Source organism: Schistocerca gregaria, chromosome 8 (assembly GCF_023897955.1).
Source record: "Schistocerca gregaria isolate iqSchGreg1 chromosome 8, iqSchGreg1.2, whole genome shotgun sequence".
Classification (NCBI taxonomy): Eukaryota; Metazoa; Arthropoda; class Insecta; order Orthoptera; family Acrididae; genus Schistocerca; species Schistocerca gregaria.
Window position 1 is genome coordinate 489,491,001 of NC_064927.1, and position 14,044 is coordinate 489,505,044.

At 43.7% G+C, this 14,044-nt stretch overlaps 1 protein-coding gene across 6 annotated transcripts in view; it reads right to left on the minus strand.

Moving 5' to 3' along the window:
- LOC126285380 (PDZ and LIM domain protein Zasp-like) overlaps positions 1-13,406 on the minus strand; it is a 283,882-nt gene extending 270,476 nt beyond the window's left edge. For 2 of the 6 annotated variants that reach the window (XM_049984717.1, XM_049984716.1), the window contains exon 1: positions 13,167-13,350. In XM_049984717.1, the coding sequence (XP_049840674.1) occupies positions 13,167-13,271 (105 nt within the window). In that variant the 5' untranslated portion in view covers positions 13,272-13,350. Of the gene's footprint in view, positions 1-13,166 lie in introns of all 6 variants that reach the window. The other 4 variants (XM_049984715.1, XM_049984712.1, XM_049984713.1 and 1 more) reach the window with 3 other exon arrangements.
- Positions 13,407-14,044: the final 638 nt, after the last annotated feature.

A 14,044-nucleotide genomic window follows, 5' to 3' on the forward strand; every position in this document is an offset into this window, starting at 1 on the left:
TGGCCCAACAGTGGTCTAGTCCCTGATTTTTGAGGAGAGTTTTAAAAAATTAGAAACAGTGGGTGAATACTGGTGATTTGTCGTTGTACTCAACCACTCAATCACTTTTAGAGAAAAGAAGCGTATGGTGGACGGCCTACGTTTGCATTTATTTGCTTATTTAACTTAATATTTTGATTCTATGTATCTTTAAACACAGCAGAATCATAATTTTTCAATCTTTGTTCGATCTCTACATTTATTACAGGAAATAATAACTGGTGCGTATAAAAATATATATAACCGAAAACTGCTTGATTCAGCGATGACCGCCATCCCTAGCCCGCTGGTCGCAGTTTGACGACCACTGTTCTGGACAGTAACTGTGGTGTCACTGACAAGCCTTTACAAACGCCCAGTTTTTTTTTTGCGGGGGGGGGGGGGGGGGTTGAGAGATGTTTCGGTAAGATTCTGTTACGGTAGTCATTCAAGGCTTCACCCCTTACCCCTTGCTCTATTAACAGCCAAATACTTTTCATTCAGCAACTATCTGTCTCGAGTCGTCTGGTATGTGTTACACGTATTTTGCAGTTGTCGGTGTTTCTCTGGAAATTTCTTCACAGTTAGGTGTAGAAAGGAGGGTCACTGCGCCGCTTAAAACTCGCGATACAGCCGCTAGTGTTGTGTTAAAAATTTATTAACGAAAGCCTTGAAGTGTGTCTGCGAGCTGGCAGGCGGCGCAGAGCGGCTTTTGCCGGGCAGGGGGCCCGCAGTTATAACCCGCCGGTATATTTAGCGCCGCCCGGGACGCGAGCTGGGGCACCTTGTCCCCGGGAAGGGAAGCTGCCTGCGGGAGAAGGGCGCTTGCCAGCCACAAGCCTACCGGGGCCAGGCATCGAGTCCTAATTAGCGCCTCGAAAAGCTGTACAAGTCTGCATACTGGCTGTTCCACCTCGATAATCAACAGACGGAAGAAGTCTTGTCCGTCAGGTCAGGACATTTCAGGGATTCAGGCAATATTTGATATCCCAAAGAAGCAGCGCTTGTGACCGTGTTATGTGCAAATCGAGCGGTGACGTCGTGGGGACAAAAAGAAAAAAGAGGCCCGTGAACGGCTTTCCGCGACGCTTCGAGACTTGGTAGCCGCCTATAGCCTCATTGTTAGCACCTCAACATAAAAATGGGCGTCCCCTGTCATTGGATGCGATGTGGAGGGACATGTGGTCAGTACACTGCTCTCCCGATCGGTTATAGCTTTCTTGACCTTGGAAATGCCACAAAATGGGCGAGTAGCTTCTCAGTTGGCCTCAAGAAGTTAAGTGCACCTCGTACCAGTCCTTCCACCAAGAAAAAAATTCCTTACAGTACCTGGAATCGAACCCGGGTCCCCCCGCAAAAGCACTCAGCTGCGCTGACTGTTCAGCTAACCCTATGATAGTTGGGCTTTCGCTCATTTCAGCGATGGTGAATACACACATTTCCAATGCTTGCTTTGTTCCTTTCCTTCACGGAAATACACCCAGCATTCGTCTATGCTGATTAGACGGCTAAAGAAGCGATCTTGACTGACTCACATGGGTGCATCCTCTGTCACGTTCAAAATGTTGTGCAGGTTGTTCAGAACTGATACAAGGCTGACATAAACTGTTTGCTATGTGGCCTCTGCCCTGTCCTCGAGCACCAGTGCCTCCACTTTCCTTGGGATTACCGGTTCTTCAAAGAGAGCTGGTCTGCCACTTCGCTCTTCATCGCTCCGACTTGTTTGACTGCACTGGATGCACTTGCGTCTCCCAGCCACTGTGTAATAGTACGACGTTGCTGTTCACTTCCATCAAATCAGCATACATTCTTGCAGTGTTCATTCTTCTGTCGTATCGCGACGAGCATGGGACTTGTCGCAGCATTATACAACAATGAGTTTTGACAGACACGCTGCCTGCAGCGGATCTCTACCGATGTTTGCCCTTAGGCAACCAAGAAAATAATAACAGCACGCTGGTCCTGTCTGGACGCATTTGGTAATTATGTCGCCATAGTTCACGTTTCCGCATTTACCGCAACATGTCGCTGCCTATTATGCCCGTTGCATATACAATGCAGTAACGCCCTCAACGGGAACTTTTTGACCGCTGCTTATACAGGTATACGTCATCTTCCATATGCCATCTATGGCGTGTGTGCGTGCGCGCGCGCTTTACACAAGTGTTTAGATGGGTTCTTCGAAAAAGACGAGGCCATTTCCTTCTCCATCCTTGCCTAAATTCGAGCCTGAGCTTTGTTTCTACAACCTGGACGGCACTCTAGCCTCGCTACTTCTGTTGATAATTCAGTGTCCGCTTTCCTACTTAATCAGTTCGATGTGACAGTAACTGCAGCATGTCGAACAACTTAGGTCAGTGACCTTGTCTGAATTACGTACACCTTTTAACTGAACGAGCTGACGCAATGATTAAGGCAATGGACGCGAATTCGGGAGGTGCGGGGTTCAATTCCATCTTGGGCCACCCAGATTGAGGTTTTCTGTGGTTTTCTCAACTTACTTAAGGCGAATGACAGGAGGGCTCCTATGAAGAGGACAGGACCCTTTCATTTCCATATCTTTGTCCTGTCTGCAGCTTAAAATCCGTCTCTAAAGACCTCGACGTTGATGACACGCGAAATAGTAATCATCCATCCAATCTCTCGCGGAGAGTTTCAATTTCCTACCGCGTTCGATTCCAAGATTATGACAACGATCACACAAATGAACGAAAGCTTAGTTTTATTAAATATATGTATCCTCTCTTAGCGGCCTAAGTAAATCAGACAGTGAGTACAGACTTCACGGAGCAATTTAAGGAGTTATTTACCAACTTCAGCTGATGATACATTGGAAGATAATTCCATTAATCATTCTGGCTGTTATACGTTCACTGTCATTTATAACACAATCAGCTGATTTCAGCTGTTTCCCATTTTCAAGTACTTACTCCTATACTCGTAAATGTGTACCTGTTTTCGGGTGTATACAAATGCTAATTGGTTTTATTAAATATGTAACAGTCATAGTAAACATGAGCAAGAACTACGTTCCATATTAATCAATGCTTTAAAATAACATCACTGTCGTATCTACATAAAACTGCGGCTCTTGTTACTACGACTGTTACGTATGAAAATGGCAGATGTACATTTGTACAGACCGGCAAAGGACGACGATACATATTTACGAGTATAGGAGTACGCACCTCCAAGTGGCAAACAGCCAGAATCAGCCGATAGTTGTGACGGCTTTGTGTTCATCGCTGTGATGCGCCACTCAGCATTTAAAAGCTCTAACTACAAGCAAAACGTTGCACTGTCTCTATTGTCACTGACGTATTGGCCACTTTCGTTGTTTGTTCCGTAGTTCAATTATACAGGAGGGTGTTATTGTGTGTCGAGTGAGTGACGACGTCAGTAGCTATGTGGTCATAATTCTAGATTACCTTAGATCCATCCACATTACATTTCGTTAAAAGGTACGGCTACGCGGGTCCGATCGACCGCCGTGTCATCCTTAGCTCTCCACTCTCTGTCGTTGTCAGGTTTCTTGGCTATGGAGGAGCCTAAGCCACTCAAGTAGCTCCTCAGTTGGGCTCACAATGCTGGGTGCGTCCTGTTCCAGTCCTCCCTCCATGGAAAAATCCTTGGTAGTGCCGGGAATCGAAACCCGTGCCCCCGCATGGCAGTCAGTAGCGCACACTACTCAGCTATGGAGGCAGACAAACGTTACATTTTCTTTTCCGAAATGTACCTGTCTTCCACTTTTCACAGGCAAGCATCTTCAATGACTGAATGTACGAAAGACATTACAAGCTATACACAAGGGGGGCAACCACAATCTGAGCTCTTATTGTTCAATGGGCTGTTTGACGAGGTTGAAGGTAACTCCAAAACTTTAATTTAATTTTCGTGACTAAATGCACTATAACCAGGAACTATACCATGCCGCTATCCCTCCCTAATCTCCTATTTCCCGCTATCCCTCTCTAATCTCCAATTTCTGGACAATCTATATCGTAAAAAACGATAAATATTCGTGAATCCTAGTCATTATGAGCTACAGCAATGTTTGCCGACGATTCTGATCGTACAGTCGGAGATTCTTCTATCCGACGTAGCTCGCAGCCGTTGACCCTCCCGGACGTACTAGGTCTTGGATGACAGACTGCTAGGTGAAAAATTGTGCCGCTAGCTAGGGCCTACTTGTGTCAGAGGAACGTACAAAGGAAAGTTTCGGTTACCCCTAGCGCCTCTTCATCTTCATAAAGAAGTTATTTATAGCTTTTTTTGACTTGTTGTCCTACCAGTAGTTCAGATTAACGTCACACAACAGTTGTAATCTCGAACAGCTTCACCTAATTTGAAGAATACAGCGTGACTGTGGCGATGCACCACAACTGTGCATTGTACAGGTTTCCGGCACAAGTAACAGTTATTAAAATCCGGAGTGAGGCTGTCTTGCCTCCTTCCAGCTTTGGCGATTTTATCATCAGATTCTAAACATATTTCTATACAGTTGCTAAAGCGTACCACTGTGCTAAATTTTCTTTCTTGGGACAAATTAAAGAGCTGACCACACGTCTTGAGGTGTACTAGCTCGAATTTTGTCTTTTAAGCTTTGTTTTGCAATCGTACACGTCGACACATCTTATAGACAGAAAGACATGGGTGCCGATGCGGTGTGAATTCACAATGCCTACCAGGGCCTGCAGATACTAAAGGTCTTGTCAGTGTGCACCACGTGGATTTTCTACAAAGTTGCAACAAATATAAAACGTCAGTTTGTCTTTGTCAGTTAAATCAGTGTTAAAATAAAATATGCCTTTTATATTCAGTCTCTTTAACATACGATTTGACGATAAAAAAATAATTTTATATTTTAATTTGAAACCTGAACATATTCTCGTGACCACCGTAACCAAGAGAGAAATTACATTGGACTAACTTGTGAGTACTTGAGTATCTCTGATAACACCTCCTTTCAATTGTGATCGTCGCGATAAGGATTCTTTTCGGCTGATACATGCGTGCTGTGCACATGACGATCCTCATCATACGCATATCAGAATCATTCTGAACTCTTCCTTGCTGCTTACATCTTCCTCTGTTCGTCTGTTTTCCTCTGCCCCGACAAATTGACTTATTCAGTAACCGTCGCTTGGCCGTTGAACCTTCCCTCCTTTTGAACAATAACTGTAAATAAGGAACACTAGATGTTTACGGAAGTGCTCCCCGTTGAGAGATGAGTTAGCGAATTTGGTGTTGTGAAATCACAGTTACGTCGTCACTTCGGTCGCATAGCAAAATCTACAGTCCAAATAGTCTGAGAAAAAGCGTTAGACAGTGACTGTCAGCAGATTCTGAAAATGAGAGTACTAGGATCCCACAACCGTGGCGAGTAAAACACGTTTTACATAGGTGTATTGCGTGTTATAAGAAGAGTGTCCTTTGGGTTTCACGTCGAATTACAGGAGTGACCGAACACAGACGGGTACCGATACAAGTTGTATAAGCGGAATCAGTTAATCATCCAAATTTTTGGGTGTACATATTGATGAAAAATTGAACTGCGAGAAGCATATTATTGAGATGCTCTAACATTTAGGTTCAACCACTTTTCGCGGAGTGGCCGAGCGGTTTGAGGCGCCATGACACGGATTGCGCGGCCCCTCCCGCCAAACGTTCGAGTGTGTGTAAGTCTAGGGACCGATAACCTCAGCAGTTTGGTCTCTTAGGGAAATGAGACACACACGCGCGCGATCGCGCACACACAAACACACACACACACACACACACACACACACACACACACACACACACACACACAACTACTTTTTCTCTTCGTATAATTGCTAGTCTTGGAAACAAACGAATCTACATCCTAACACAGCGTGCATATTTCCACTCGTTAATGGCTTATGGGATAACTTTTGTGGGGTAATTCATCACTTAGAAGGAAAGTACTGATCGCACAAAAGCAAGCTGTAAAAATATGTGATCTTCTCGTTAAGTCATCTTGTGGGCACCTCTTCAAGGGGTCATGCATTTTCACTGGGCCTTCACAATATGTATATTCGCTAATTAAATTCGTCATACGCAATCTATCGCATGTTGTGAAGAATAGTGATGTAGTACCTACAGCACCAGAAGAAAAAATAGCGTTTTCCAAGCGTTATTAAAGCTGCCAGGGACTCTTGAAGCAGTACAAATACAGCAACGATAATTTTTGATCATTTTCCCAATAAGATAAAATGTCTGACAGATCGCCCACGCAAGTTTTAAGTCTAAGTTAATATCATTTGTACTGGATAACTTCCATCCCACGGAAGAATCAAAATTTATTTTAAAAAACTGGTAGCCTGTAGTAAAACTAGTTTTTAAGTATAGTTGCAGAGTAATACTGAAAAATACGTTCCTTAATGTTATTAATAATCACATATACATACCTTTTAAACTGACTCCTTCAACACCATTTGAATAAAAAATCTTTCAAATGATCTATAGAACGTGTAATTAACTAGCCACCTCGTTAGCTATTGTTGATAGACTCGAAGCAAAGGAAACTTCACTGAAGAGCACCCAGAGGCCTGGACTGTGAACCAGTGGGGCCGCACGGTCACTGCTATTTTGTGGCGCCGACTGGGCCGCTTGCTTGCCAGACTGTCCTAAGTGTCACTGACACGGCTGTAGCGAGGCTGTCTGTAGGACAGCGTTTCCATTGTTGCTGTCTTTAACGACGACGACGACTATGATGATGACGTCGAGAAAAAGGATAGAACAGAAGCCTTTTACGGCACATGGCCTACTCTTCTCGAATAGCAGAAAAATGCCCACCGATCTTAGCGTCCAATACGACGGGCGATTCGCTATCAGCAGTGTCGCTTTCCCTCACTCTGTGAGACACTATGGACAGGTTTGAAATTCGGTCTACGACATTGCCTCAAAGCCTGGTGATCATAATCTCGAGATTACTACCTCTTCTGGCCATGCCACACAGATACATTCGTTGAATATTTCCTCACCAACAGGATTCTAATCAACTGTCTTTGCTGAAATGTGTGTTATAAACCTCATGTACGGAGGTAGGTGCTGTTTTGAGAGAATGAACCGAGAGCCTGGGGACTGGAAATTAATACTTAACAACGTAATGCAACCATCCGTCTAACATCTCAGCTCTTTAAACGTGACACGTGTAAGGAGCGATCAAAAAGTTCCCATTCGAAGGTCACACTAACCCCTTGCTTACATGTCAGTGCTTATATACCCACATCGGAGTCGCACTGGGTTGCATATACGCCGCGGCAACAACCTCAAACGGATATTTTTTGATGCCCTCAAAACTGAAACTTTTTGGTCGCCCCTTCTATTAGCTGCTATTGGCGTCTCACGAATTTTGCAACACCAGCAACGGTCTATAACATTCACATGTTGTTCGGCATCGTGCAATCTTTCGAAAATTTGGCAGCACTGATTGAAAACAACTGCAGTTAAGGACAAAGTGAAGAAAACACAAAGAAATGAAATGTAGCTCAAACAGCATCACGGTTTGGTCTTAAGTAGTTTGACTACTCTTTAATTCTCTGTACAGTTACAAGGAAACAGTAACATCATGGCCTGAGTTGATGACTAAAAGAGTAGTTAGTAAAGGGTAGAGGGAAGCTAAGATGACAGGCAAGTGCCGTCAAGTTGCTTAACGTGAAATAAAAGCTATGATCTCGAAAGCAGTAGAAAGACAATGGCCGCGTTACAATAACACCAGTAGGAAATCTACCGATATCACAACTATCAACGAAATCCATGGGCGAAGAAAAGTAATGATGATGACGAGAGTGAAAGAAAATAAGAACGGGGTTGTTGTAAAAAAAAACCATAACACTGAGACAAGGCAGTGATCGCTGTGCACACGGTATAGTATGTACGGTAAAATTGTCTCGACTTAACGGCTTAAACACCGAAATCGAGCAGCGTTTTCGTCGCCTGCGGGATTTGATCATATTTCGTTTTGATGAACATGTCACGTACGCTCACTAGGGTGCCTCGCAAGCTTAGCTCGTCGTCTTTGCGCCGCGATGTATGCACACAACACACTTCACTGTTGGCCATGTTGCATAAGCTGTAGGCGGAAGACTGACGGTATGCGTTTGATTGCTTCCCAAGCGAACATATTCGACGTGGTTCATTGGACACAGATATCTTTCAAAACTGTATAGAATTCAACTTTATCATTAAATACGCGTGATCAAAGTAAATACTAATAGTGACTTTACAGCAATACAGTGGCTGTTTTCATGAGATACATTTTTTTTTCTTAACGGTTATACACAGAAAGGGAGCTCAGCGAAAAATGCATCACATTATTTCCTGTTCATTTGACACACGGGTTGTGACAAAACAACTGTCTCCAAGTTCCCGAGTTCCTCCGGTCTCGTACATTTCCGGGAGCGGTCCAGCTCTTGCTCTATTGTGTATCGAGTTGCTTTGTACAAGAAGTTTTTCATTACTCTTTTCCCGTTTCCAAGAAAGACGACTGAAATTTCTCAGTAAGCAAATTGATTGCTCAAGAATCTTCATGAACAAATCACCATCTGCCCCTGTGACGCTGTAATCTTTCGGAGGACTGGACAATTCTCGAGACTTAGCTAAGTGAACGATTTAGCTACAGATTCTGCCGGAGATTAAGTGCTGTGATATGATGTCTGATCAGTTATCTCCTTGGAACTGAATTCAACACATTCCAATGTTATAAACCGCACTTCTTGAGAAGTGGCCTCTGAAACAACGTTGTACGTACCACATATCACGCCAAAATCAGACGTAAAAAAGACTGATAAGCTTTTTAACGTGATTCTCAGTCAACGTTGGTTTTTCTGAGTGCCGCGAATATGTCATTTTGGTTGTAGAAAGTTGCTTCAGCTACACGCAGCTAAGTGTTCCGCCATTGAAACGGACTGAAGTCATCTACAATTTCGCACATTGGGATACAGAAAAAGGCTGCCTTGTGCTATAGCTTTAGTCACAGTTATCGCATTTCTCGATAGCAAAATGCCCCTGTTCATAGAGTGATTAAAAAATGTTCTGTAAGAAGAGATACCTCTCAATCTCTCTCGCGAAAAATTATCGTTCTTTCGGCTAACTGTAGGATTTGAAATACACTGCAACAACATCATTTGGCTCGACAAGGAAAATGGACATTTGTGGTAATTATTATGTGAACGAAATGATGTCTTATGTCATAAGAAGAGACTGACTATCATTCATATACGAACCAGATATTCTTACGACTTCGGGTGAAAATTGCACGGCATACACAATAAGACATGACAGAGAATACATAGTTAAGCCATTCATTATTTCTCTCAATGCCGAGTGGAAGGAAGGAAAATGAGACTTGAGAAATAGCTCGATTAAATATTTAGAGTAATTCACACTTTCTGTTTCGATGTTTAAGTGATAGTATTAAACAGACGAGAAATTATTCATTGCTGCCGACGGTCTTCAGCTGTCAACTCTTTACAACAGCGTTGACTAGTTTGTTGTAAGTAACCCCCTTTCAGTTCTCCGGTAAGGAGACGTAACATCTGTTTAGTGGAGTGAACAAGAACGCGATCATTTGCACTACCAACGAAAACGCGGCGTTTTCTCGCTCAGAACGACTGGAATGGTTGAAAAACTGGATTCGTATTCAGAAGGTATCCTGATTTAGGCATCCTTTGGTTTGAAACCAGTGTCGAGAATAATTTGTTAAATTATTGCAAATGAAAGCCGCTGCCAAACTTTTTACAATTTTTCCCCAGATGGATATCATGAATAATCACAATTTTAATTGTCACGCACAAGTACTTGTGGGTGCTGCACTTAACGTATGTGATTGTTTTGTTCTGTTTGCTCATTACGAAACGAGACTGTGGAGTAGTATTGAGGTGGGATTAGTGTTTAACTGTTTGATGTGCCTTTGATATCGAGGCCGTAAGAGTGAAACTATCCTACGTGGACAAGGATAGGAAAGAAAAACTGTCCCGGCTTTACTAAAGGAATTAATCTTGCATTAATCGAAACTTATTTACGAAAAACATGGACAACCTAAATCAAAATGGCCGGACTTGAATTTTAATACCGATTCTTCCGCTGGTCCAGTGCAGACCATGCAATCTCGTTCAGTAGTAAACAAAGACATTTTATTTTAGAAGAGTGTGAACGCTAAGCGAAACTGTCACTTTTTGCGAATTACACAAGAGAGAGAGAGGGCACATTTTTGCCGACCCTTGCGCCAGTTCGCAGCAAGTTTCTTTCACTTCCTCCATGTACGAAATCCAGAAGGAACTGCTCCTTAGAATTGCATCTGAAGGAAAAGAAGATTAAGGTTTAACATCCCGTCGATAATGGCGCCATCATAGACAAAGCGAAGGACGGAGTTGGGAGAATGGGTGGGAAAGCGGCCATGGAGTTTTTCACAGATACTACCCTGTCATTCGCCTTGAGAGGTTTACGAAGACATAAATCATGTTGGATATATGGAGATTCAGAACCTTACACCTTTCCAGTAGGCGGAAGGAAGGAAGATTATGATTTAACATCCGATTGTCCTCTTCCCAATAAAAGCTCAGTGTTTTCACCACTCCCTGATTGCGCTCGGTTCCTCTGCGTGGGCTCCAGTGACTGATTTTATGTTAATGACAACCACGCGATCGATATGTACCACACTCTTGTATTCTTAACTAACATTGGTTGTCGAAACGGTAATGAATGATTATGTGTTAATTATCTTTTTCTGAACGTTTTGTACAGGTATTTTGGAATTTTTTCAGTAGTATACCGCCAGCTGAAAGTAATTACCATCACTTGTGTAATCACCATTCACCTCCGATCCGACCTGGCTGTTTTCATGCTTTGTAATCTTGAGACATTTGGATGCTGACACTAACAACAATTGTGACACCATTATCCTACAGATAAAGTGTAATCAGCACCTTGTAACAATGGCATGAATAATGTCGAGTAAAACAGGCGATCAACAAGTGTGTTATACCAAGGAGAACTACTAATCACAAAAAAAGTGATCAACCCAGAGAATCTGATACCGTCTACAGTTATAATGAAAGCCAACAATTCTTGAATGAATATTCAATGTTTTGTGCTCAAGCACTGGTTGATGCGCTGTAGCGTCCACAGGAGTCATGGTCTCAGACATTGCTTTTTCATCTGTGCTCCGCAAGCCACCGAAACGTGTCTGGCTGAGGGCACAGTGTGTGCCTGTTCGTTTTCCCCATTCTTACTCCTTTTGCGGGTAGTATGCGCAACTAAAAATATTCAGCATCCTTCTGTTCTATCCAGAATTTATCTAACTTTAGCATTGTGGTCATTACGAATTATATGTGTTGGCAGTGCTACCATGTTGTATATATGCAAACTGAAGCGATGAATCAAAATCTGTACCAAGGCCAGAATCCGAACCCAGGTCTCCTGTTCACTGGCAGGTGCTTTAACCACTACGCCAACCTGGCACAGTGTATTTGCACAACTGCACATTGGCATTCCCCATAAACTCGAACAGCATCGCAGAGGCTCGCAAAATTTATTGAAATAGCGCCTCAGCATTGAACGAACTGGGGACTCCTGCCTGACCCCTAGGCAAAGGTTTTGATCAAGTCAAATGTGCCGAGGCGAGAATGGCAAGTTGCATAGAGCAGGGAGGTGTGCTTGGGTAGTCAGAGCAGTTCCGCAAAGCCACTGTGCCAGGGTGGCGTAGTGGATGGCGCATCTGCCTAGTGGGCAGAGGCCCGGGTTCGGATTCTGGTCTAGATACAATTTTTCATTCGTCGTTTCAGTTTGCAATTATAGATCATGTTTGGGACTCGAAAAGGTCTTTGGAACCGTATAGTTTTTTGATGTTTCTTGACTTATTTTAGAAAGTGTACTTCTGGAATTTTGTGGTTGCGCCTCACCATGCGCCACGAGGTCCTTATTAGAAAATCTACGCTGTAGCACAGGCAGAAAGGAAAACACCCAGTGAAGATGGTACAAGGGACAGACAAATGAAAACAAGACGGATGGAAAAAAGTAAGTAAACTGTTATTTCAAAAGTGATTGACATAACTACTAATAAATTTATCCCAATGAGACAAGACGGCTGATCCCTTCATGGAAGAAAGTTTGCTGTTGCCTACAGAACCGTGACTGTAACAAAGGCATGCACCTCTTCGTCCAAAGCAAATCGATCGCCATGAATGTCTTTCTTCAGGGCTCAAAATTTGAAAATCGCATGGGGAGAGTTCGGGACTATATGGAGAGCACCTCTCAGGAAAACCGTCTTCAGCGTTGTCTAAACATGTGGGCGGGCCCACATGTTGCTTAGGTTGTTGTTTCGACAACGCTGCATAAGTTTCACTTTGAAGCCCTTACACATTTCTCCATATAGTCCCGAATCTCTGCCCAAGTGATTTCCATATTTTTGGAGCTTCGAACGAAGAAGTGCACAGCTACAGTGATGGTTCCGTAGGCAACTGCAAATATTTTTCCACGAAGGCACTGATCATCTTGTCTCACAGTGGGATAAATATAATAACAGTTACAATTATTTCGCAAATAAGAATCAGTTTACTTACTTTATCCATCTGTTTCGTTTTCATTTGTCTTCCCCCTTGTACCACTTTCACTGGGTGTTTTCCTTCTGGCTGTGCTACACCGTAGAATTTCTAACAAGGACCTTATAGTTCGCGGAGAGCTTTTAAACACAGAATTCCAGAAGTCCACTTTCCAAAATGAGCTAGAACCGAAAAATATTGGAGAGTAATAAGAGCTATAGACAAAGTTTGATCTCGAATGAAGGCGGGGTTCCAGTAATACTGACATTACCTTTGTGCAAGGCACCAGAGCTTCAGAAGGCAATGACAGTGGATTCGGATAGGAGGTGTTCGAGCAGGCTGCGACATTTGACGCACAGCTTTTAGTTAAATTTGAGACTTCATTTCAATTACTATTCTGTCTTCAATCTTTATTGCGCCGATTTTTTTTTTCTTTTTTCACTGAAGTGGGGGGTTGGATTAACGGCGTAACGTATTCTGGACACTGTTGGAGTAATGTCACAAAACACTGTTTAGACAACAATCACAAGCACAGAACACAGTCCTCCCACGTCCGGCGCGCGGCACTCTGATACAGCTTACCTTTTGGATGACGAGCGGCATGCCGAAGTCCTTGCCGCCCTGCAGACGGAAGCCCCAGGGCTGGGAGTCGAAGCGGGAGAGCTTGACGTTGATGAGCTGCGCCATGGCTGGAGCGTGCGTGCCTGGCCCGAGTGTTGTAGTGTGCTGCTGCTATGTGGAAGGGTCGCCGGCTGGATTCAGACTGGCGCGCCACCGCCGCCGCCGCCGCCGCCGCGCCGGCAGCCGGCTGCGCGCGCACGCGTGACGTCACGGCGCGTGCCGGGTGCAACAGGCGGCCCGCGCCCGTCGGCGTGGGCGCGTTCGCGTTCGCGATCGCGTAAGCGCCCGCGCGTCCGCCACCACGTATCCGATGTACGACGCCTCCTGCTCGGTCTGTCTGCCAGACCGCAATCGCTACTCCCCCCACCAATCCAACAGTCTTCAAAGAATCGAACTCCCGTCCAAACAACAGTTTCAAACGTCTGATTACTGTACAAATGAGCTAATATGTTAAATATTTGCGTGTAAACATTTTATGGTTGAAGGTACAAAACCATAGTTGAGTTGGTTTTATTACTTTTTTAAGATTGTGGGCCACCGAAGCAAAATTTCCACATTTTGAATGAAACGATTTGCACTGACTATGAAACACCCTTATTGAATGTCACGACCGGTCTTCACATCAACTGAAGACGCATCCTCAGGTGAACTGTACCAAAATTACGAAGAAAAAATTTTTCCTTGTAAATTTTTTCTTTGTCATTGTTGTACAGATCATTGAGGATGCGTCTTCTATTGAAGTGAAACCTGATCAGCTTCTGCAGATCGTTCCATTGAAAGTATTCATCGAGAGACTATTAAAATAATCGAAAATAGTAATATCAACTACATTAGAAATA